The 26276-nt window shown below is 34.5% G+C and overlaps 1 protein-coding gene across 1 annotated transcript in view; it reads right to left on the reverse strand.

Annotated features, from left to right (window-relative positions):
* Positions 1-464: 464 nt before the first annotated feature.
* Positions 465-26276, reverse strand: part of Nyap2 (neuronal tyrosine-phosphorylated phosphoinositide-3-kinase adaptor 2) — a 320940-nt gene continuing 295128 nt past the window's right edge. Inside the window, exon 7 of the mRNA XM_063237236.1 lies at positions 465-538. Within this exon, the coding sequence (XP_063093306.1) occupies positions 530-538 (9 nt within the window). The 3' untranslated portion in view covers positions 465-529. The remainder of the gene's footprint in view (positions 539-26276) is intronic.

Below are 26276 nucleotides of genomic sequence, written 5' to 3' on the forward strand. Positions count from 1 at the left end.
GCTGACTTTCAAATCAGACTTCAAAAGTTTTCCAAATAAATTATGTGTCTGGAACAAGAGCTATCAGTAAGGAATAGTGCCTTTACATGTTAGAATTAACTCTCAGGAAAATAATTAATAGTGAGAATTATAATTTTAAATAGAACCTTATCTGTTCTTTTGTTCCCTCAGAATTGTATACAACATTCACATGTACAAAGTGTGCAGTTATACAACGATATCTCACATGTTTTTCCATTTTATCTTGGCACCATCATTATGAAACAGGTAGGTGAGATTTCAAATCCTTGGAGAACTCTCTCATTCTGCCTTTTGTCATTTATAAGATAGTTTAAGGAGTTGAAACTGCTCTATTTAATTCTTTGTGTTACTGAAATGATTACAACTGATCTCTTGTGACAAAGAAAATAAAATTACAAAAATATTTTTATAAATAAATAGATGTTAATATTTGCTTCTGCTTACCATTGCGTAGTTAGTCCCTTGAGAAAGGTTTGAAGAAATGAACATAATCCATCCAGAATATAGATCAACTGATCTAGAGAGAGACAACATATTGACCCATAAAGCAATGCTCAACAAAACTGAAAAGATTAAGTGATGTAAATTTGCTGATCCCCAACTGTGTTATCATGGCAATGTAATAAACAAATATAGCTATAAAATAATTCAGTGTTTGAAATTAAGGAAAAAAAAACTTTTAGTTAATCAACTAAAAGAAAAGCTAAACAGAAATTGGAACCACTTTAAGTGCTGATGAAAACAGGAGCTATCAGATTTGAGAAATGCACTTAATGATGTAATAAAAGTAAAGTTTTTAGCCATGTGTGCATACATTTCAAAAGAAGCGCTTCTAAAATGAATTATTTGAGTTTCCACACCAAGAATTACAGAATATTAAAAATCAATGAGAAAAAGGGGACACGCAAATAGAAAAATATGTACACAAATATGTAAATAAATACATAAATAAGTACTTTTCCCAACAGGAGCAGCCAGATTAGTAAGAAACAAATGAAAAAGGTTCAAACTCATCAGTAAAATGAAAAAAAAAATAAATTAAAACCTTTGCATACAATCACCAGAATAACCATAATTCAAATATTAATGACCTCATTATGCATTCTTCATAAGTCTTTTCTCTCAAGAATAGCTACCAAACTTTTTCCTGTCCTGTGGATTGTCTTTTCATTCTGTGGTTTGTTTCTTTTGCTGTGCAAAGAGTTTTTAATGTGATAGGATCCCATTTGTTGATTCGTAGTATTATTTCCTGTGCAACCAGGATTCTAGTCAAAGTCCTAGCCTGTGGGTTTGATTTCAAAAGTCTTTCCCATTTTATCTCTCAACAGCTTAAGAATATATAGAGAACTGAGAACTCAAAAATTAGACTCCCAAAATAAAAGACTCAATCAAAAAATAGTCAAGTGAAATGAAAGACACCTCACAAAAGAAATACAAACAGCCAATAAATACATGAAGAAATGTTCCTCATTGGTCATTAGCAAAATGCATATTGAAACAACACGAGATTCCATTTTACCCCCCAAAAGAAGAAGGATCATCAACAAATCAAACAAAGTAATAACAAATGTTGGTGAAGTTGTGGGAAGAAAGAGACCTTTCTACATTGTCAGTATAAATGTAAATTAGTACAATCACTGTGGAAATCGGCATAGCGATGACTTACAGAACTACCAACAGAAATCCTATTTGACACAGTTGTTCTCCTTCCTACTATCTCTGCAGTGAGTTAAAGGTACCACATTGCAATGACAGATGTATACTCATGTTTGTAGCGGCACAATTTGTAATTGCTAAACCTTAGAAGCATCCTGTAAATTGAAGAGCAGATGAATGAATAATGAAAATTTAATATTCACACACAGAAACATACTACTCTACCATAAAGAAGGATAAATGAGCTATTTTTAGGAAAAATGGATGAATCTTGAGGCCATAACATTAGGTGTGTATACACAAGCTTAAATATCACTTTTTTAAAAAGGAGACTCCTACACCTCCACTCTTCAAGCTGTAATGGGGCAGCCAATGCACCTCAGAGTCAGAAAACACCAAAGAGGAAACTAATTCTTCCTTCCTTGCTGGCCAGGATTAAGAACACACTCCCACTCCTGTTAGTAATGAGGATCCCTGCTTCAAGTGTTTATGGAGGCCTAGTGAAGAAACTGGACTTTTACTTGTATCTAGTGTGAGGTGACAATGTTTCTATTACCTTGCTAGAGAAATTTGCAAAACCAACCTAAAAAAGTTTGAACAAGATTCAGAAGCTCAGACTATACTAAGAAAAGGTCCATATTAAAAGTAAAAACCATTCATCATGCTAAGAAATGTACCTCAATCTGCGTAAGATGGTAACCAACGAAAGCCAACATCCAGAAGATGGGACGATTAAATTATCTGAAAAAGGAGTTTCAAATCAGGTATGGCTTTTAAAATGCTCTAAAAATCAATTGTGATCATACTTGGAGGAAATGAAATAAATAGAAGGCTTCAGCAAAGAAATAGAATGCTAGCAAGGAAAAATAAATTATAAAGAAAAATCATGATAGCTAAAATAAAAAAAACTGATCGGCAAGATTCAATAGCACACTGGCGAAGAAAAGGAAATCATTAGAGAATACAAAGACAGAACAATATAAATACAAAATTCCTGCAGCACCTGAGGCAGGACTGAGTTCTAGGGAAGCCTCAGCAACATAATGAAACCTCATCTCAATAAAGAAATGCAACAAAATTGCCTCAACAAAGGAGAATAATCCTGAAAAAATTTAGTAAATCATCAATGAATGGTTGGATTATAACAAATGATCTAATATTCATTTTTATTTTATTGCATGAACAGGAAAATAAAAAGGATATGAAAGCTACCAGAAAACATGACAGAAAACTCCAATTTTTTTTTTAAAAATTCTTTAAGCTTATAGATTGAGAAGTTTAGCGAGTACCAAAGAATGTTAACTCAAAAAAAAAATCTATGCCAGTCATTATTTCTGAAAATTGAGTCCATATTAACTATTATCAAATAATTTAGATAAAGCATCATGTTGCTTATAGATAAAACATTAGAATTAAAATGAACCTTTCACAAAAATCATAGAGGCCAGAAGGGAAAAATTATACAATTTTTCAACTAATTAAGTATCAGAATCCTCATTTTAATGTTTTGGTTTTAGTCTCTTTTTTTTTTTTTTTTTTTTTTTTTTTTTTTTTTTTTTGCATCAGGGATTGAACTCATGACCTTGTGCTTGCCAGGGAAGCACTTATGACTCTGAATTAAATCCATGACCCCCTCATTTTAATATTTTATAACAAATCAAGCTTGTCCTTTAAGAATACAGAGGAAAAAATCCTCAGATGAAAAAATTTGTAAAAATTGTCACCAATAGAATTAAAAAGAATGTCTCAAGAAAACTCTTCAGACATAAAAGAAACAATTAAACAAGGAATCATAGTATGTCATAAAGAAAAAGGAATTCATTAAGCAAATTACTGAAAAATTTTTCCTTTTTGAATTTTCTAGATTATATTGGCTGATTTAAAAAACTAGTTAAATATACAGTAATATGATTCAAAACATGTAGAGAAAATATGATACAGTCATAAACAAGGAAGAATAAAATAATTTAAAGTGAGGTGATATTTCTACATTTTAATTAAACTGATAGAAAGATGAAACTATACTGGGATGGGCCCTCTCTCTCTTTCTCTATCTATCTATTTATCTATCTACCTATCTATCATCTATCTATCTATCTATCTATCTAATGCCTATACTATGTCCATATATATATTATATATACTATATATAAATTATACTATATATGCAATACTATGTACTCTATGTGTACTATACTATGTATATAAAACACTAGAACAACCACTAAGAAGATACAAAATACATGTGAACAAACAATATGAATAAATTAATTTATTTTGTCTACAAAAATGTGCATGGATGCAAGCAAAAATAAATCATAATAATTAAAAATGAAGGCAAACAAAAAGTATGTAATAATCCATTTAATACATTATATATATATAATATATATGTAATAACATTAAAAGTGTTTAAAATAATTAAAATGCAGAGATTGGCAAAACATGTTAAAAGCTATGACCCAAATAGATAATGTTACCAAAAACTCATTTTATACATAATTGCATGTGTCAATTGATAAAAATGATGTGAAAGATAATTATGCAAAAATTAACCCAGGAACACTGTAACACTGTAATTCAGATGTAACCCAAGTAATATCTGAATTAATCAGCAAAAGAGGCCTCAAAGGAAACTAAGTTAAGACTGAGGATTATATTACTTAAAAATATGAGTTGCTGCCCTCACAAAGACCCAGAAATCACAAATATACATTATAAACAACAGAGCTACAGAGTATATCAAGCTAAAAAAATAAAACAACATAGTGTAAAGAGGAAAAACCTTCAATTATAGTTCTATCAGTGTTTAAGAAAATAGCCAAGTAGAAAATTGACAAATATATAAAAGAAATCAAAATCATCATTAACAAATTTTATTTATACTGATGGAAATATCCACCAAGTAAGAGCAAAGTACAGAGTCAAGTGCCCACAGAAAACAGACCATCTATCTTGTCTATAAAATAATACCCCACATATTTGAAAGAGCTGAAATGATATAGAATATGTAGCCTGATGAAGAAGGCAAAAGAAATTGGTCGTCAATGAAACAGATATGAGTAAAATCTCTAAACACTAAGAAATTAAATAATATCCTTCAGAATAATTCATGAATCAAAGGGAAAAATCTCAGGGGAAATTAAAAAAATATTGAACAGATTCAAAACGAAAAATACAGCACAACAAAATGTGCAAAATACAGCCAAAGCAGTACTAAGAGAAAACTTTCTAGTATTAAATGAATTTATTAGACTGAAAGAAAAATCTCAAACTAATAATAAAGCTTCTTGTGGGAAAACCTGGAAATAGAATAGGAAAATAAGCTCAAAACAAAGAAAAAGAAGAAAATAAAAACGATTAGGGGAGGAACAAATGAAATTGGACCTATAAAAGCCAATATATAGAAATCACTAAAATGAAGAGATATTTCTTTGAAAAGATCAATAGAACTGGCTGGGGATTTAGCTCAGCGGCATAAGCACCTGCCTTGCAAGCAGACAGTCGTGAGTTCGATCCCCAGTACCGATAAAAAGGAAAAAGACAAAAAAAAAAAAAAAAAAAGAAAAAGAAAAGAAAAGAAGATCAATAGAACTGTCCAACCTACAAGAGGAAAAAGAGACATAAATTAGCAAAAATGATCCCAACTATATTACTGCAGACTGCTCAAACCCTAATACAAGAAAATATATTAATGACTCTATACATACAACTTTTTAAAAAAGTTATTGTAATGGTTCATTTTACATATACATAATGACCATATTGTCACAGAGAATTTGTACTTGATTTGTACCTGTGCATAATATATCTTGATTCTTCCTTTTCTCCAGTATGCGTCCCTACCATCAGCCCTCTTTCCATTCTTTACAAGTTTCTTTCCATTTTTGCCTTTTTTTCTCCCTGCCTCCCTCCCTCCCTCCCTCCCTCCCTCCCTCTCTCCCTTCCCTCCTTCCTTCCTTCCTTCCTTCCTTCCTTCCTTCCTTCCTTCCTTCCTTCCTTCCTTCCTTCTTCCCTTTCCCCCATCCCTTCTTTCTCTTCTCAATTAAACATTTATTCCCTATTTCCCAGTACCTATTAGACATTTTGGTGCTTATTTACACTTTCCATTTCTCACACCAGAGAAGCAATGTAAGATTCAAACATTAGCATACAGAACTTTGAAAGCTTAGAAAAAGAATGCAACACTTTCTTAAAACAAACAAACAAAAACTATGACAACTCACTACAAACAGCTCTATACTTATTAAGGAAATTTCTTTCATAATGTTACAACTTCACAAAAAACGTCTCCATACTCAGGTAGTTTTACAGAATGATATAAACAAACACTAAAGAGCTAGTACCAATTCTACATATTTTTCCGTAAGATAGAAAAAGGAAAGCTTCACTCTTTGAAGCAGGGTACCAACACCATACAAACAATATAAAAAAGAAACAATATTTGTCATGAATATAAATGCTAAATTATTCAAAATGATGTTAGCATATCAAATATGTCAATGTATAAAAACAATTGTTTGCTATAGCCAACTGGGGTTTATTCTAAGAACAAGAAAATTTAATATATTGTATTTATCAGCAGTCTAAAGAAGAATCACTAGACCTTAACAATTGCTGCAGAAAAGTATTTGGTAAAATCCAACACATAGTTATCATTCTAAAAACCAAACAAAAATGTCTTCTCATTAAACAAAGAACAGTTGGAATTTAACTTGATAAAGTTCATCTACAATACATCCATAAGTAACATTAATCTTGTGGAAGCCCGTATGTTTTACCTCGAACAACAGAAACAGAGGTGTTCATTAAGATGGCCCTTACTCAACATAGCTCTGGAAGTTCTAACCAGTGCAAGGTCTCATGAAAGAAGAACAAAAGGGATGCAGAAAAGAAGGGAAGAAATGAAACCATTATCATGGGCAGATATCATGGTTGTCTATGTGAATTATCTAAGTAAATCTATAAAGAAAAAATTTAGAATTAATAAATTTAGCAAGATGGCAAGTATAAGGTAAACATAAAACTCGTGTGTTTTGTGAACTAGCTGTATGCATTGAAATTAAAAATAAAATATTTATAATCATTAAATGAAAATTAAAAATCTAATAAAACATATCCAGGTTTTATATACTGAAAATCACAGACTAAGGAAAAAATCATTGAAAATCTAAAAATACACCGTATATACCATAATCATGGACTAGAAGACAAAATATCAAAATTTATACGCAGGTTGAACAAAATTCCTATAAAATATCAACAGCATTTATTAAATATATACAATGTCTTTCTAATATTTATATATTAAACGAAAGTAACTTTTCCTCATGCTTTAAGCATTCTTCACTGTTTTACAAAGCTCATTATAGGGGCTGGGGATTCAGCGGCATAAGCACCTGCCTTGCAAGCAGGCAGTCGTGAGTTTGATCCCCGGTACCGATAAAAAGGAGAAAGAAAAAAAAAAAAAAAGCTCATTATAATCTAATATTACTTAGGTGACTACATATATATGAAATTGATCTGCATAAATAATAAAATGATTGTCAGAATGATTAAGCTACTGCAGATTGTTAAAGACAAAGATAAAGGTTAAGAATTTCAAATCTTTGCAGAATGATCTTGTTCAGCATATATTTTTAATTTTTGCAAAAATAATTACTCTTACGATTTTTGTTTCAAAAACAGCCATAGAATCATAAATTTACAACAGGTGCATATACACAGAATGTGAGAATTGAAACATTTAAAAACTGATAGTTGCTTAATTCTCTTTCATACCCAAATTTTTTTTCCTCCACCATTTCTCTTCAGAGACACAGTAAGTGTATTCACACACTTAGAAATGGGACTGGGGATGGAGAGAGAGAATTTTGTTTTGTCACTCAGTGATGCATATTTAAATCATTCCATATCAGCAGAGAGGTTCTGGTAGACAGATTGTATGGCAAACATGATAATCTCTTTCCCCAGTAGCCACACCTTTATGGATCCTCTGACCTTGAGTTCAGGCAGGATCTCTGATTTACTCTTAATTAGTAAAACGTGGCAAAAGCGATGGGCTGTCATTCCAGCAACTCTTACACTAGTGAATACAAGTAACTAGGGATACAAAATTTTGTCTTGTTGACACAAGCTTTCTAGAGGTTTTACCTGTTTAGTGAATTAAGGGATCTGTGGAAAGGAATTCCACACAACATGTAAGAATTATGATCCGTAGGAGTGGAGAGAAATATTCAGCCAACTGTGAGCATAAACTCTGTCCGTCAATTTTAGGATGACAAGAAAGTTAACACTGCCAATAATCTGAGTGACCATTAATTTAGAATCTTCCCCATTTTACACTTATACATTGTAATATAGATCAGTCACACTTCATTTCAGTCTTAGGAGACTCTAAGACATCCTAATGAAAACAGATAATAAGTGTGTAATCTGTAATCTGTTAAATTTTTAGTAACAACCTAGAAAACTTATAGAATAATCGACTTTATTTTTTATATCTTAGCACAGCTTTCTGTTCATGTATTACACAAATTTTTAATATGTTCTTATTTGATAGATATCAATTACCCATGACCTTTGGTACATAATTGAAAACATATTTGTCTTGTTAATTTCTAACAGTAAAATTTTATATTAAATATATGTTCATTAGTATTTTCATTCCAAACGCAATTACTCTATATAAGAATAGAAATTTTTATGCTTCCCCAAGCAATGTGTGAGATTTCCTTTTCCCTGTTACCATTTCATCATTATTTCCATTTTATATAATGCTAACATTTACAGTTTTACTGTACCATTTTATAAGACTTTTAGGGTTCGTGTTTTGATGGCCCCCCAAAGCCTTGTGCAGTCAGAGGTAGAATCTTTTCAGAGGTGACTGAATCTATAATTAGTGATGCTGAAATCCATTCATGGTGCAATGCTAGATTCCAGGGCAGATTAAGGATATGAGCACTATCCATCCTAAGTAGTGTGGGTAAGACATAAGGGATAGAAGGTGCTGTGGTCATTCCTCGTTGCTTTGCCATCTTCTGCCCATCATGAGTTGTTTCTCTTCTGCAATGTCACCCTGCTTTGGAGCTAGCCAATTATAGACTGAAACTTTTGCAAACTGTGAGTCAAATAAATCTTTTTTCCTTTAATTTTGGGTATTGGATGTTTTGTTTCAACAAGAAATGTAACTAAGACAGAATTTAGTACCAGAGAAGTGTGATCATTACTATCCTTGACTGTACATGATCATGTAGTTTCAGAGCATTTGGAGTCAGTTTGTGGGAAGAGGGTTAGAGTTAGGAAATGTTTGGAGATGCTGGCTGAAAAAGTGGAGTTGGAATGCCTGAGGCTATATTTGGTGGGAGACTCTTGTCAGAGTACAGACAATCAGAAGACTGATGAAAGTTCTGCCAGTAAAAATCAGGCTCAAGCGGTTTCTTCAGGGAAGAAGGACACCATTGACTGTTGGACTCCAGCTGATGTGTCTTGTGCATTGGCAGAAATTTTGCATTTTGCTTGTGTATAGATACTTTACCTGAGACTGAGATCAAGGGTGGTAGACTAATTAATCTAGCAGAAAAAATTTCAAGGCAATCTAATATTGAGGCAGTGGCATGGCTACTGTTGGGATTTTTAATGAGATCTATGTTGAGAATCAAGAGCAAAGAGTTCAGCAGGATGATTTAAAATGTAGTGAGTTAGGTCAGAAAGAAAGCTCCAGTTAAGCCATGAACTGCAAAAATAGAGCAGAGGAGATTCTGATTGCTGAGAAGGAAAAGGAGAATTAAAAAAAAAAAGCCTGAGGGCATCACAAGAAGCAGCAAGTACTCATCCTTTGCATCCTTAAAAATGCAAAAGTGAAAGGTTTTGCTTTGAGGAGAAAACCTCAGAACACCTTGTTCAAGAATGACAGTAACCTCACTGTGATCCAGAATGGCAATAGCATAGAGATTTTGTTCCTCAGAATTGGATTCTGAACACTCAGAAATCCAGGTACTCCACCCCAACAGCCAAGAGAGAGGGAAGCCTGGCTACTGCTCCAGGTGGCAGCAGACCTTGGCGGCATCCATGTGTTCCTGGTTTCAGATGCTTGCAGAATGCAAGAATTATGTGGTTAAGAAGATCTTCACCCAGAGTTCAGAAGAAGGCCTGGGAATCCAGGCAGTGTGTCCTTGAGGGGGGCAATGTGTGAAGCTGTGAGTGTGAAACCAAAGGTGCAGTAGAGACATCAGAAATTTGGAAAAGCCAGAAACGCAGATCGTCTAAGGAAAGTTGCAAGGAGGGATCAGAGTGGATCTAATAGAGAAGCTGTGGGAGCTACAACCATCAGAAGTGCTGTAGGGGTGGATCCACACAGTGCCACACATGGAGCTATAGGACTTAATGTTTTCTCTTTGGGATTTTGGGCTTGCTTTGGTCCCAATCTTTTTTATTTCCCTCTTTGTAACTTTTTGAATGAAAATACTTATCTTGCACCTGACTGTTGGAAGTGTTTAATTTTTCATTCCTACCCAGTATTTCAACTAAGAGTTTGCTTTACATCTTGGAGCAGATTTGGCACTTGGAATTTTCAGCATTGCTAAAACTTATAGGACTTTGGCAACTATTAGAGGTGGACTAAATGGCTTTTGCATAAGTGGATACGCATGAGTCTTTGGGGGACCACTGGCAAAATGTTATGGTTCTGATGTAATATAATGGTGGTGGATTTAGTGCTGATTCTTAAACCTGTGTTATAATGCTCACATTGTGAAGTGAAAACAATAAGAATGTGTTTGTATCTGGAGACTAGCATAAAGAAATGTATCTAGCTGCCAAGTTGACAAGGCATGGATTGTTATGGTTGATACATTGGGCCACTTTGGGAAGTGTAGAAGTTTAATTAGGCAACCCAGCAGGGTCCTGGGTTCTCACTTTGTAAGCATTCTCAGTCTGAGCAAGAGGGGGGCCCAGAGATGATGTGGAAATGAAGGAATCACCTTAGACGGTCAGCCTGCATGCTATATAAGGGAGGAAAAGAGCTTTGCTACTCTCCCCCATTTGTTCTTGTTGCTTTTGCTGTCATCTGCTGCCATGAAACATTGCCCCTGTGCCATGCCACCCGCCTTGGAGCCAGCTGATTACAGATTAAAGTCTCCACAAATTTTCTTTCCTTAATTTGGGGCTTTGGGTTTTTTGTCTCAGGGATGAGAGAAAAGTAACCAACACAGCATCTTTTTCAATAATACAGAAATATAAAATTATGCCAAACTGTGCAGCCCAAGATAAAAAATTTACTGAACATTTTCTTTAAAGTTGAAAACAAAGAAACCAATATATTTTCAGTGAACTTTCCTTTTGACTTTCTAAAGCAGGAGAGGGCAAATAAATCAATGCCCAGAATCATTAAGAAGACAGGAATCATATGTCGCAAATTTATGCTTGTTATGATACATAATGTATTCAAAGATTTTGTTGCTCCATGTCAGTTGTTTATTTCTGCATTCACAGCAAGAGGTTGGTGCAAGCTCTAAAGATTTTATTCAGAAAAACACTATAAACAAAGCTCTTAAACATATGGAAATATGTCCCTTGGGTAAAAGAACGAGAATGATTATATATATATATATATATATATATATATAATATTTATATAAGTATACATAAATATATACATATTATATGTAGTAATATAAAACATTAAACAGAATGTACTATGTGTGTGCATTGTACCAATATTTACTTTGAAATATATCTCATTGTACTCTGAGGAAAGAAATGGAATAAAAAATTTCAGATCTCAGGGAGTTCTAATGTTAACAGTGTCCTTTCAAAGATGTGACACCTTTTAGCGATGTATTCCCTCTTTACTCCTACACAAATATTACCCTAGTACTGTATATAAACCTGAAAATAATGATGATGATATTTTCTATCATCAATTCATAATGATAAAACTATAAAAGTGATTGAATATTCAGTAAAAGCTGCTAAAGGAAACACTTTTTATAGATTTAATTAAAACACAAATTGTCCTATGAGTTAAAATGTTATATAGGATTTAGAATTTTAAGATACTTGACTTTCTTTTTTTCAAAGTTAATAACTCACATTCTTTTCATTAAGGACTTTCAGTATTATCTAAATATCATTAATTTACTAAAAGATTTGAAGAAGTGAGATAAATTAATTTCAAAAATTCACACTATACAAAATTCATGGAAAATATATAATAAAATTCTAGAAGTGTCTCAGCTATTGTAGGAAATTCCTCTCGTATCAGTAACACATTGAAATGGAAGCATGTATACAAAAATGATCAAAACATAATATATTACAAATTCAGAGAAAGAAATGAAAATCTTTTTATGCCAAAAACTAACCAGGGATTTAAAGTTAGCTGTACACTAATGAGCTAAAATTGAAGAGTGGAAGGCCTATGACAGATGCCGTACAAGTTTTAGTGAACTGGATCAGATGTCATCCTTCAGTTGAAAGATGAGCATGGACTGTAGATCTCAGCTCATAAGTGCTCAGGTACCTAATATTTATGGAGATTGATCACTAAATACAATTAAGACTAAAAAAACTTCACTTTGAAAAAATGAAAGAAATCAAAATATTTTACAGTCAGTCTTCATTCATGAAACACAGAATGTTCATATTTTCACTTCCATTGTACCTTGGCTGTGGGAAGGGACAAATGCATCGGGTTTTGCTGCTAGAGCAGGGAGATATTTGGGGTTAAAGACCTTGAGTGAATGGATGCTCATGAGGGAAGAAGAAGATGTACACAGATTCTTGGTAATACAGTGAAATTTACAATATCAAGACGTTTTTATCTTCCCAGGTATAAATTCTCTTCTTCCTTCACTTTTTATTATTTTGGTAATAAAGATCACCTCCCTCTAAGTTTTAAACATACTTGATTTTTAGCTAGAGGCTCATTTTGCAGCTACCTCCGAAGCTGGTTGCGATCCTATAACTCACTTTTAGACAAAGAATTAGGAGGCTTTCTCCTCCCTACACTATCCTACTCCCTTACTTCAGGCTGACATGGAAAGGAATGCTGCGATGTAAACTGAAATAATTGTTCTGGGTAATTATAGCTACTGTATTTTTGAGATTATTTTGGCAATAGTAATGGGCTAAAACTTACGAAAACAGAGAAGAATGGATAAAAAAGTAATAAAATTAAAAATAATAAAATACAGACTAATATAATGGGCCATGAAAAATAGTATCAAAGCCTCTGATAACCAAGGTATTAAGAAAATAGAGTGAATAATGAACATACTAGTATAAGTTTTTAGCAAGAAGGGAAATTGTAACTCAGTCTCTCAAATGAATTTACTAAAAACATAAAAATTATATTTAACAAAATCTAGCTATTTTAAAATAGTTACATAGCATGTAAAAAATCAACTTATGATGGTAAAGTGCAAACATTCTAGCACCAAGAAACTGACTAATGAAAACCATCATATTAACAAATTTAAAAAGAAAAATGTCATGAATATTTTAATAGATACAGAATAAGCAATCAATAAAATTAAATACCTTTTGTGTGAAAAATAGATCCAAAATAAAATAAGAATCAGACGAAATTGTCAAGAATGTCTGCTTTCGCTAGTTTTAGTATTCATTAAACTAAAGTTAACCTAGAGAGTTTAGCAGTACAAGGTAAAAGAACAGAACTGATAAAATCATCACTATTTACAGGTGGTAGTTGTTTACATCTACAACTCAAAAAACCTATTATTTCAAATATATGCAAACCATGTGAATTAAATGCACTTAATGAAACAAAATAATTTAGAATTAAAAGTATTTAAAATAGCCCTAATCACCAGGATCAAAGTATACAGGTGGCCAATAATAATAATATGAGAGAAAAAAATACACAGTCCAATTATAATAAAGAAACGTGAATGGAATATGTTAACTCAACTCTGAAACAGAGTTCTAAAAAAGTTATAGTAAAACCTTTTTGAATTATTTTTAATATTCATTTTAATATAAATTTTAATATGTCAGAAGAGAAACAAAAAAGGAAAGAAAGGAAGAGAGAGAAAGAAAGAAAAACAAAGAAAGAAAACATTACAGAACATTACATAAAGACAGTAAAACTGTACCTGATTTCAGTAGAGAAAATTACAATCAAAGAAGTACTTGTGAAAGCCTAATAGTGACTCTGGTCTTAGTGTCTTCTGCTACTCTTGGTGTCAGACTAACAAAAATTCAAGAGTAGACACTGCTATTTGGGGAACAATGAATTTTATAAAAGGCTGTTCAGAAAGAAATTGAGAAAATTATAGTGAACTTTCAGATGCATATGCTGTATGATTCAGAAAAAAACTCTTACCTTATAAAAATCCCTGTTGACACATATAAAATATAAAGAAATGTGTATAAAATCTTTGCCACAAAATTACTTACAATATGAATAGTTCAGAACCATTTTGAGCATTCTTTTTAAAAGATGATAAATATGGCACATTACTGTATTTGAATGGCACATTGGCTGCTTGCTTAGGGGAAAATAACTCTGAATTAAATGTTTTCAAAAGTACAAGATACCGACAAATAGCAAAGCTAGTACAGTAATTGTCTTACTGTTTGGGGAGAATCCTGAGACAATAGAGACTATAATGGCTTAGCCCCTTTTTAATATTTAATTGGCAAATAATAATAATTGAATCACATATTCAACTTATGGGACACACTTACATAGTGCTTAAGTAAGAAGTATAATAGCCTTTCATAGGCCTTAAAAAAGGAAAGATTAAAAATACATCAATTTAATTATTTCAGAAAAATTTAGTAAATGATTAATTGAAGAAGAAACTCAAAAAAGTAAAAATAAAAAATGTGAAAGGAAATAAAGAATAGAAATAACACAAATGAGATTCAATACCAACAAAATCAAGAATTTGTTATTAGAAAATATTAAAAATATAAAACTTTTACAAGTAATGAAAAATAGAATATATCACTTAAAAACATACTTGGAACAAAACATAAATTATATAAAATGTTTAAATAATTGCAATTTGTTATGTAATAAAATATTAATAAATTTCAAAACACAAAATAAAACTTTACAAAGGGAAGCTAGGTTACAAAAGATTAAAGAATAAATAGATTAATAAAAGTGAATAATTTCTGAAACAAGCTTTCATATCAATGAAGTAAAAAACATGGCATGAAAAGGAAGACAAGAGAAAAAGTGCACATTTTATGTAATTTTGGTTATATGATATTCTCAGGAAATAAAGGATTATTCACACAGAAGATAATTACTGATTGGTTAGCATTGAGCACAAGAATGAATATTAACTTCAAATGAAATTATTCTGACATGACAAAAATATTCTAAAACTGAAATGTAGTGAGGATGATAAAATTCTGTAAATTTGCTAAAATTTGTTGAACTGCACATTAATGTTACTGTATATGAATTATATCTCATGAGGCTCAATTAGGTTGATAATCATTAAAGTCAGTAAACTGCATATTAAAGAATCAAAGCTGTATTGCTTCCCAGCTCATAATAATCTCTGGGAGGAAAAAGGATTAGAGGACTTTATGGGTGAACTTTTATGTAAATCCTATGTAGCATTCATGCGATGAATATTAAACCATAAATTATTATTCTTTCACAAATCATTTTTCAAAAAACAGACAAAAATGACTAGGGATTTAGCTCAGCGGCATAAGCACCTGCCTTGCAAACACAAAGTCGTGAGTTTGATCCTCAGTACAAAAAAAGAATTTAAAAAAAAAACAGACAAAAGAAGAAAGCCTAAAGATTTTAACAAGCATACAATATACTCTGTAGCATTTCAAATAAAATAACCTCATATCTGAATGTACATGAAAACATTCTATATGAGTATGAAGTCTCATCATATTAAATTTCTTCACTGTGCTCATAAAGGATTATAATAAAGTGGGATTTATCCCCAAAATGTACTTATATTTAAGACCAGGAAACTAATTTTATCTAACTCATAGATACTGTGATAAAAATCGGTTGTCTCAAAAATACTGCAAAGGTATTGCAAAAACAATAACCACATAGGACAAAAATGATTTTGTTTTTTAGACAAATTCTCAGCATGCAGTTCAGGCTGGCCTTGAACTCACAGTGATCTTCCTGCCTTAGCTTCCAAAGTGCTGGGATTACAGGCACTCACCGCCACACCTGGCCAGAAATGAAACTTTTACTATGCTGTACACAAAGGAAAATGTATAACATATATCATATTTACATATGGGTATTAGATGACATATATTAATCACATATATAGTGTGTTATTTATCAAATGTTATATATATATATATATATATATATATATATATATATATATGACTTTCATGGCCATTCTCACTTTGGGAAAGAGCCAGAATTTGCAGTGCCAGACCTGGTCACTAAGGTGGGTGAGGGCTCACCCCAAGGTTTTATAGGCCCACCCTCCTGTTGGATGGCACTTGTCAGTGGCATTCGCTGCATTTTTGATACCTTGTCCTAAACAGAATTAACAGAAGTAGTTCAGAAAGTAGTAAGGAGGCTGAATGAGTATGTTCAAAGCAAAAGAGAGTATTTTGAAGGAGATTAATGGCAATGTCTTCCACTTTTTACTTCTAATTTAAAAGTTCACCATATTTGTTGCTCATACCTCATATAAAAACCATGGGGATGTAAATGACAGACAGCAAACAGACTTTCAGAAGGTGAGAGAGTAGTTGTTTCTGCATAGGAATGAAAGAAGTAGACTCAAAATGCAAAAAAAGAAACTAGCTCTATGCATAACACTCTGCATATTTTGTTCAGATATACTGAAATATTTTTACATGTGTTAATTCTTGGAATTATCTACTCAGATCATTACTCTATTATCCTTTCTGTACTTCTAAACTTTACAGAATTCAAATCAACTTTTAAAGAAAATAAAGATAGCCAATTATGGTTAGAAGGACAGATGTACAAATGTACTTAAGTGAACTATCCCTAAATTTACCTCATTTGCATAAATTATATAGGAACTCTCCAAATACAAGAGTGCTGATCATCTGAATTACAAAAGAACAGATGTAAAACCTACATTTCAAATCCTTCAGTCAATTACTTGACTTATTAATTTACTATCAATGTAAGTTCATATTTACATGATTGAGGTTTTATGAAGTGAAATTTCTCTTTAGAAAAAAATTTATCCTTTCTGTTAATTTGATGTTATGGATGACTTTTTAACTTATTTTGAAAGTGAGTAATTTTTGCTGTAGAGAAAGAGATAAAAGAGAAATGCATCTAGGTAGAGAATGTGCATTTTGAGCACTCTGAGCCATCCTGCTACAAGGAGCTCACAGGTCAGTGTGTTTCTCTGAAGCAGTGCTGGGCAGGGAGCAAGCGGCAGCTCTTCCTCTTGTTGGTCACTTCCTAAACCATCAGTTTATTTACAGACATGTCACCTGTAACTCTCACTTCAGCCAAAAATTCGGAGTCACTTCTTAGGGTGAAGCCAGGTGATTTCAGAAAAGCAGAAATCTATTCTCCCATTATTCTGGAGGCTAGAAGTCGATAACCAAAATGTTGACTAAGTCCTGCTCCCTCCTGAGTATCTAAAGGAGGATCTCTTCATGCCTCTTCTAGCTTCTGATGGCTCTAGTGGTTGCTTCACTGTGACAAGAAGGCATCCACCTCTATTTCCGCCTTCCCATGGCGTATTCCCTCTCTGTCCTCATTTCTGTGCCCCTGCTCCTGCTCCTGTGAGGACACCAGGCACAGCGACTGAGAGCCCACCCTCATTGAGTATGACCTCATCTTAGCTAATTACTGCAATGAACTCACTTCCAAATAAGGTCACATTCAGAGGTTCCTCCTAGAAGGACATGAATTTGGGGAGGGGCATGACTCAACCCAGTGTATAAGAATTAAACTACCTAATTAGATATTATCTTGAAATGTTAAGTGCTTCATGGCAAATGGAAAAAAAAATATTCTTCCTCTCAAAATTTTATTTCCCTTCATTAAGCAGGCAGTATCTTTAATTCCTGTGGTAATTCTTTTTTAAGTTGTTTCCCCCTGTCTGTTTGTCAGAGGACACGGCCATCATTCATTTTAGAATTACTTCATTGCAGTCTCTGCAAGATTTGGCATGTCCTCAGAAACCAGAGATTGCTTCAATAATACGTCTCTGTGTGCATGCGGGCTGAGGGAACAGAATGAAAAATCCTCTGGGAAATCAGCACTTCCTTGTACTCTGGTTGCCAAAGAAAGGACTTTTGCAATGGGGTATATAAAATGACCTGCAAACAACGGAGGAATAAATCTCCCTAACCTCTTGAAACCATGCAAGACTGATAAGTATTCTTTAGGAGATTTCACAGAATAAAAAGCAAAGTGGAATCATAACAAACAAGAAAGCAATTTCTTTTCAGGACAAAGGAAACACTTGAAATTCCAGGTAACAGATTTATTTCCTGAGCCCCAAAAAGCTGTAATAATAATGGATAGCGCAGTCCCAGAGATCTAGGTCACCATGGCAGTATTTTCAGGGTAGAGAAAGGTATCAGTAAAACAGTTGCAAACCAAGCTGTCCTTGACCGTGTCTCTTCATCACACATGCTCACACATTTCATTCCTTTCATACAAACAAGCTGAAGTACCGTTTACTCAGGCAACTTTACTCCTACAACTTGTGTTTAAATTTCTGTAAGCCACATTCAAACCTCTGTTCTCAAGGACCACAAGCCTCCTTGGAGTCTGCAGGCTCCAGCCACCTGATAAGACTTAGTTGTGTTATGCATCCAACATCACTATATCTATCAAACTACAAACATCTGAAAAACTGCTGCAAAAATTTGCTTTCAAAAAACAAAACAACAATAAAAGACAAACACATTTATGAGATGGTGTATCTTCCTACATATTTCTATTTTTTTGCCTTTAAAGGACAGATGAGGTCCAACTAAGCATTCATGCAGGAAGTGGCTGTGCTCTTAAACATTGTTCTTCATGATTTATAGATTCAGTATCTTCACATAACACTGTCCAAGTGGTCAAAGAAATGTATCTATGAGATGGTTTAGTAATCCTGAGTCCAGCTAGTCTATCCTTATATATAAGAATTTTCTATGCATGAAGTCTTACACACGTTCTTTGTTTCTGGAACATAATACCCAACAAATGTAACTTCAAGGAGTAGAGGTTTATTTTGGGTCAGTTTCAGGGTTTCAGCCACGCATAGTGGTTGGCTCTTGGGCAAAAAGGGAATGGTTGAAAGGCCCATTGGAAGAAAGCTGCACACCTCATAGTAGCCAGGAAACAGAAAGAGGAGCGGGGAGACAGAGGGGGAAAGCTCTCCTTCCAGGCCACACCCCCAATGACCCACCTCTGCCAACCAGACCCAACCTCCTAACAGCAAGTCAGCTTTATGCTACTGAACCTAATCATCCTCCATACTCAGGAGAGCTGGGGGCCCTTTTTAGATCCACACCATAACATATGGCTAGGAGAAGATGTCTTGAAATGTGGATAATTTTCTTTTGTTAACCTCACAGCAATAATTGAAGCCATATCCAAAATAAGAACAGTTGGATGTGGCTGATGTTAATTCACTATGTAACATGGAAAGTGAAAATTAAACAGAAAATGCTGCTAAGCATACAACAGCTCTCAAGTACTTTAGATATGTGGTCTATGAAAAAGTCTGGTACTTCTAACTTTCCACTTATTTTAAATTAATGAGTATAAGATTGAAAACTGAGACATGTAAAAGAACTTGGCAATATGTCAAGCAGTATTCATATTTAAATTTTTCTAGGGTAGTTTTCTAGCATTTCTGTGTTTCATACTCACCTGGAAAACTTTTAAAACTGTTTAGATGGCCCTGTCAGTCAATGAATGAAGAAATAGTGTAGTATAAGAAAACCGTAGAATTCTGCTTAGAATTCCCAACACAGTATATAGAAATGTAGTTACAATACAACCTGAGAAATCTCAAAATGTCACACTAACTTGGCTTTTATGTGTATTTAGACCTTGACACCATACTGGACACCAATCTCTGATCTTACCATGTTGTTCCTCTGCCAATAACTTCTCACTTGCCAACTTGTCTTCCATTTTCTAAATAGTGGAGAAACTCCCGTTTGTGCTCTAAAACTCATCTGAAGCATCATTTCTTCTTTGAATTTTTCCCCACATCCCGGGAAAATCCATTACTCTCTCCTTTCTGCCATGGCCAATTCTAGTCTTAACCTCTTTTCCAGAATGCATCAGGAATGGTACAGCATTTTCCACAGATATTTCAGCCCTCACTAACTTGTAGATCCCTGTGGGAAACTATTCATTTATTCTCACACTTAGCCCAGTATGTACCATGTCACTGACTCTTAGCAAGTGTTTATCTGAATTAAGAAGCCAGCACTTATGTAGCAAATGAGTTTCCTGCTAATGGAACGTGAATACGTGGTTGAATGGCCATCCCAATTAGCTGTATTCAGAAGGGAGGCTCGGTGAACTTGGTGGGTTCTAACCTTTCCAGCAATCCTCGAGACCCACTCTGATGAGTCATGCCCATGCCCACACAGTGTGCCTGCCTTCCTTTCCATCTGCTCTGTTCTCTAAGCCTGCCACTTACCCCCAGTCTCTCTTTTGTGAAATTAAGCTGTCTCAAAGCCACTTGGGAGGAGGTTTCTTCCAGCTGATTAATTTTAATGCTGCAGTGTTTACTTTCAGACTTCATGTTGAGTATATAAATCCAGGTGTTTACAATGGTGGTTCCTCCTTCTGCAATTTCTGTTTTTCCCAAGTAGATTTCCTGAAACAGCTGGTGCCACATATGTAAACAAAATCAAAATATTTGCTCAAATTATTCAAGAGTTTTGCACCCACTGGACCAAATGATGTTTATTTTAAAACTGACCATGCATGATGTCATCAAGATTATGTTGTCTGAGAAATGTAAAACAACTGAAAAGAATTTATTTTAAAAATTAACTATTAAGATGTACATAACTATAATTAATGGAATAGTTATTGAGATAACAGTTAAATAAAGCAGGAAAATACATACTTTATTTCATACCAATTTTGCATGAGATGGTACATGCAAACCAAGAAAATATACTGTGTAATTTGGGAGTTTGCAAAAACAACCACTCCTTTGAGAGCTAAGGTATAAATTGGCAAATTATTTAGTCATAAATTATTTGGCATATTCTCTAATAAATTGATTTTAATATCATCTGATCATGGTCAATATTTTTACTGCAATAATCAAAGTCTCTTTTTAAGGAATAGTTTTTGGTTTAGGGTTTGGGCTGCACCAGAGATCCAAGGAAACGGTGTGTGCAGGGAGAGGACAGGCACAGGGGAGCTTTTCTTGGCCATTATCTGAACCCAGTATACCCGTTATCTCTGAGTCACCCACAGCACCACAGTCCAGAAGGAGAGTGTCCAGATACCTGTTTTAAACAGTTGCATAGTTCAATGGAAAATTGCACCTGAGATAACTGCAGGAGTTGCAGTAATTGGAAATCTAAATAAGAGGAGCAGATAAAGAGAGAAGCATGTACAAAGAATAGCAGTCTTGAGGGCTACAGTTAAACTAAAGGAAATTACTGATGTGAGATGGTGGTGCAGAGGCAGATTAGTGGGCTGTAGGATACACCAGAAATTTTATGTGAAAAGTTGTGGGAAGCCCATGCCCTTTAGCAGGAGAATGAGATGATCAGCTAATAAGATTAGAAAGGAATGTCTACCAGCAGAGGCAAAGGTTGAGGGAAAGAGACCTCTTTATCACTCTTTTTCCCCTCAAAGCCTCTGTATTCAATGTAGTGTCCATGGGTAGTATTCCATAGGTCAACCTTGGAATGTGTGATTGTGTGTAATATCGAGATGATAATTCCTTTCTGAAATCACCCATTGGTCAGGGGTGGAAAACATCCACATCTACAGTCTAAAAGCACTCCAGGGACAATAGGTCCAAGGCTTAGTAAGGTCACACAGCTGTTCAGCAAAAGTCTATATCCCATAGGTCATGGTTAGAGCATAAACATCAAAAACAACCCTGCGTGTTCCTTAGTTAGCCTTGTGGAGTCGGGCAGCAGTGCACAAGGTTAGACCAGCCAGGTTCAATAAGTATCTGTGTGTGTAAAGGAATGTATAGAAATGGAAGCCAGAGAAGCACTTGATTAGCCTTTGTAGATCCTGGCTGTGGTAGTTAATATCTTTGTGACTATGTGTTTGTGCTGCTTGCTAATCAAAAGCACCTGAGTAGAAAGTACGCAGAAGTCATCTCTTAATTGAAAACAGTTTAGAAATCAAACACTAGAGTTGATCCACCCCAACCCTCCCTAATGAACTTTGTGGAAGTTTCTCAGCATATGGAATGAAGAATGGAAACATGATAACATTCTGCTGAGCTAACGTCAAGTATCATGCTGGGCAGGAAGGATGAAACTCATCCCTTTCTCTGGATTGCACAGATGTGAAATCTGTCTGGGATTGATTACCAAAAATGCTGATCACTTCAGCCTAAGGAATCTTGCCATACTCTGAGTTTTGAGATGCTCATGTTCAAACCGTAATTCACAAGGTAACTGCTAGGTTTATCTAGCAAGCACCTTCATTCAGTCTATACCTCATTTACAGTTCCACAGAAGCCACGGCCCGTTTCAGAGACACAAAGACATATGACACACTGATCTCACACTTAAGGAGCTGCCAAACTAAAGACAAAAGATGGTAAGGAAGAGAGAAATGTTGAATGAAACTATAGTTTATATAATAAAAGGAAACTGTGCTCTCCTTCTGAATGCGCTGGTTTCCATCTTCCTTTGTTCTCATGATCTCTGTGTTCCCTGGGGTAAGGTAAGCTCACTCACGCACTTCATCAACACTCAGCTTTCAAGAACTGCTGGAGAGATCAGTGTACGTTCTTCTTGGAAGGTCCAAAGTGCTATCCCGGTTATTCCTCAGAGTTCCCCATCCACTGTGACTTTCCCTCACAAACCCACAAATGGCCTGCATTGCTAGAAAATAAAGTGGAATCATGCCAACAGAGTCCATTAAACCCATCCTTTTCATATATTATGGACCCATCAACCAGTGAAGAAGATTCCTACTTTCTAAGTCAGCTACGTTCTCTTGTGATTATACATGCATATTGTATCTTTGATGTTTATCACTAAACATAAAAAACAAGGCAAATGATTCCACTATGATAGTCACATAGATTATTACATAATTACATTAATAATTAATTCAATATTTTTCAAATGAGATGAAAAAGTTAAAATATACATTACAAGTATTTCTTAGGAAAAACATGAATAATACAAGTATCATTGATATAGAAGAATTAACAATAATGTGTATATATATATGTATGCCATGTGTGCACATTATATATGTAATATATATATAATTTATAACTATTATATGTGAAATATATTCATATATGATTTGTAACTGTTGCTTTGGTTTTCTTGGCCTCTGCTTTTTTATGTGACTATTCCTACAAACATATTAGTCCCCAAATAGACATCATTCCTTTAATTATTCTCTTCACTTATACATGCTGAAAATAAAATAAAAAGGACAAATTTCTTTTTTTTGCATAGTGTGATAATGATACAACATTTTTAGCCTCATCTGAATCCTTGAAACCATATATTAATCTTTGTCTTGTCCTAATGATTACTCTACCATGCTTCCATTATCATTTGACTCTAGTCTGAAAATATTCCACCCCCAAATCCTCCCCTTTCACTGGAGGACAATTCATCCAAATAAACAGAGCATAGGAGGCCAATATGTATCTCAAATTGGAAGTGTTCTACTGTGCCACTGTTTTCCTTAGACCCTGTCAATGGAAGAAGCAAAATTTGGGGTATAATTTTCCTGTTCTGTTCCTCTTGGTATTATTCATGAGAATGAACCTTAAATTTAGGAATGAACCCTAAATTTAGGGAATATTACTTCTGAGGCTTGGACATCAGGACTCCTAACTAACACAGATGTCCAAAGGCTGAGCTGAGCATCTGGTGCATCACTGTGCCCTTCCGGACAGGTGGCACCTGCCCTGGAACCTCTCTTGTTCTGTATAATGTATGGCAGACTTATACCAGGGTGGTTAATTCCTACCACATGTGCACTTTTCCACACTTTTCTTTAATTTTCACTATTCTAGGTTTAAACATGGAAGCACTTGTGGTTCTCATGTAGATGACAAGATGATTCATTTTTTTAGATATATTTATACTCCTTTTATCAAAAATGTAGGAAAGACAGATTTAGAATTGCTTTTAGCCTCACACCTCCTTCTCTACTTCCAACATGTAATTGCCTACTGCCACCCATAAGGTACTGTCCTTCACCACACAGAACAGTTTAGGGGAAGGCAGTGGGACTGCATCTGACTCGTACTTCACAGGAGAATTAAGGAGCTCAAAGTAGGGTAGCTCATGTCTGCCTCTGTGTGTGTGTGTGTGTGTGTGTGTGTGTGTGTGTGTGTGTAAGGAGAGAGGAGAGATTGAGTTGAGATTGAGTCAAATTGAGTTGACTATTTAACAAGCATTCCTCATTCAGCAGACCACCTCTTCTCCTGTTAGAGGTAAACTGACCACAGTGCCATGAGGGTGACATCTGTCTTCAGAGTGGGTTAAGATTAAAGTAGCTCATTTTGCTCAAGCAAAATCATGCAGGGAAGATACAACTTTTAACTCATTAGCTGGAGTTTAGTTTGCTTTGACTTTAAACCTAACTTCCTCTGACGTTTTCCTAGGGCGAGGATTGGAAGTACTCATTGCCACTGTCTGAAAACCATGGGTTTGACTCTTGAATACCCTCAAAGGCTGGTAGGTTGAAGGGTTGGTTCCCAGACCATGATGCTACTGGAAGGAGGTGGAATCATTAGGACCTGGGGCAGAAAGTTAGTTCATAGCAGGAAGCAGGTGACTGGTACTTGCTCTGGAAGGAGATACTAGGACCCCAGCTGTTCTTCTTCCACATATTAGCTTCCTGCTAGGATGATAGACTTGTGTCCTCTTTGACATAATGTGCTCCTACAGGCCCAAAGCAACTGAACCAAGTGACCACCAGCTGAAACCTCAGACACCTAAAACCATGAGCCACAAGTGGCCTTTCCTGCTGTTAGCTAACTATTGTAGGTGTTTTGTCACAGTGACAGAAAGCTCACACACTTCATTCCTCAATCCTGAGTTCTAGTTTACAACTGGCTTCTAGGAATTGTGACATAAATAACATAAAGCTTTTTAGTTTACTCTGCATTTTTTACATATATTTGTCTTTACTTTTCACTACCCCATGTTGTTTCAAGAAGTGATCATTTTAACTTTTACAGGTGAGAAACTTCAAAACCAAGTCCAAGGGAAGTCAGAAGTTGTCCAAAATGACATCACTAGGAAAGAGAAGTGTTCACAACTGTGGTTTCCTACACCAGAAACAAAAATTCATTCCATACAGTGTGAAGCATAAATGAGGAAGTGCGTTTCTCCAAAACAACTTAGATCCAAATGAGCTGATTATCATTTAATTCATGTAAAAACAGAAAGAAAATTTCCACTTCTAGAAAAAGTGCTGACTTAATGCAGCAAGTATTTATTGAGCCTTTACTGTGAATCTCGTTATTTTCCTATTAGCAAACAGACTTGAGCTGGCCATTCATACAGTTTGGGGTTAAGCTGTATCCATAAAGCCCTTGGTCGGAAATTCTCACAGAATCTGAAGAAAACACCTGTTCAGGGTCGGATTCCTGGGAGTGGTGGAGGAATATGCAACTGTAATGTGTTTTCTATGTGATTTTCACTGATGGTAAATCTCAAAACTTGCAATTTACAAACTTGATTAAAATTCCTAGTTTGAATTCATCCCTTTTTATTCAAGCACACAAGACAAACCCTGTGAGAAAACGTGTGTTACTTAGTCCCACTCTTTCTTCTGAAATATTTTCACTCACATAATCTTTTTGCTAAACTAGAGAAATGATAGAGGCTGATATTCAAGACCGCAGACTCTACCACCAGCAATAAATAGCATTGCTTGTTGGAGAAATCTCTGAGGGTGGCCCCACTGTATTTTTCCTCTTTGGCAGCAGTCCCATCAGTTGTCTGACTAAAGTTTGTACTTATATATGAATGACTCATATTCTCCTCATGCTGTGTCCCATGAATTACTTGGAAGAATTTCTGCTGCTTTGGAACATCACGTATCAGGGGACAGGTATTGGGTTGCGTGTGCCTGTATTTCCAGATAAGCAGATATAAATGTCTAAACTATTTGCTTTTTTGCAGAGCTCTTGGAATGACTTCATTTTTGCAACATCTTAAATGTAAAATCATGAGATAGATTTCGCATTTTTGATATCAACTTTAACTTGAAGATTCCAAAGAATGAATTGATACAGGAAAAATTATAGACAGGAACTAACATGAAAAGTACAGTGCTATCAATATCAGAGAAACAAAGAAAGACAAAGAGAATTTTACTGTTTAGCTCATGACCATTACTGCTATCTGATGAAGTGAATTCTTTCCTCTAGATAGTCATTTTCCCTAGATAGAAGTCTATATTAAGATCCACAGAG

This window comes from Cavia porcellus, unplaced genomic scaffold, assembly GCF_034190915.1.
Source record: "Cavia porcellus strain 051 isolate PalLab524CR breed Dunkin Hartley unplaced genomic scaffold, mCavPor4.1 scaffold_26, whole genome shotgun sequence".
NCBI classification, from domain to species: domain Eukaryota; kingdom Metazoa; phylum Chordata; class Mammalia; order Rodentia; family Caviidae; genus Cavia; species Cavia porcellus.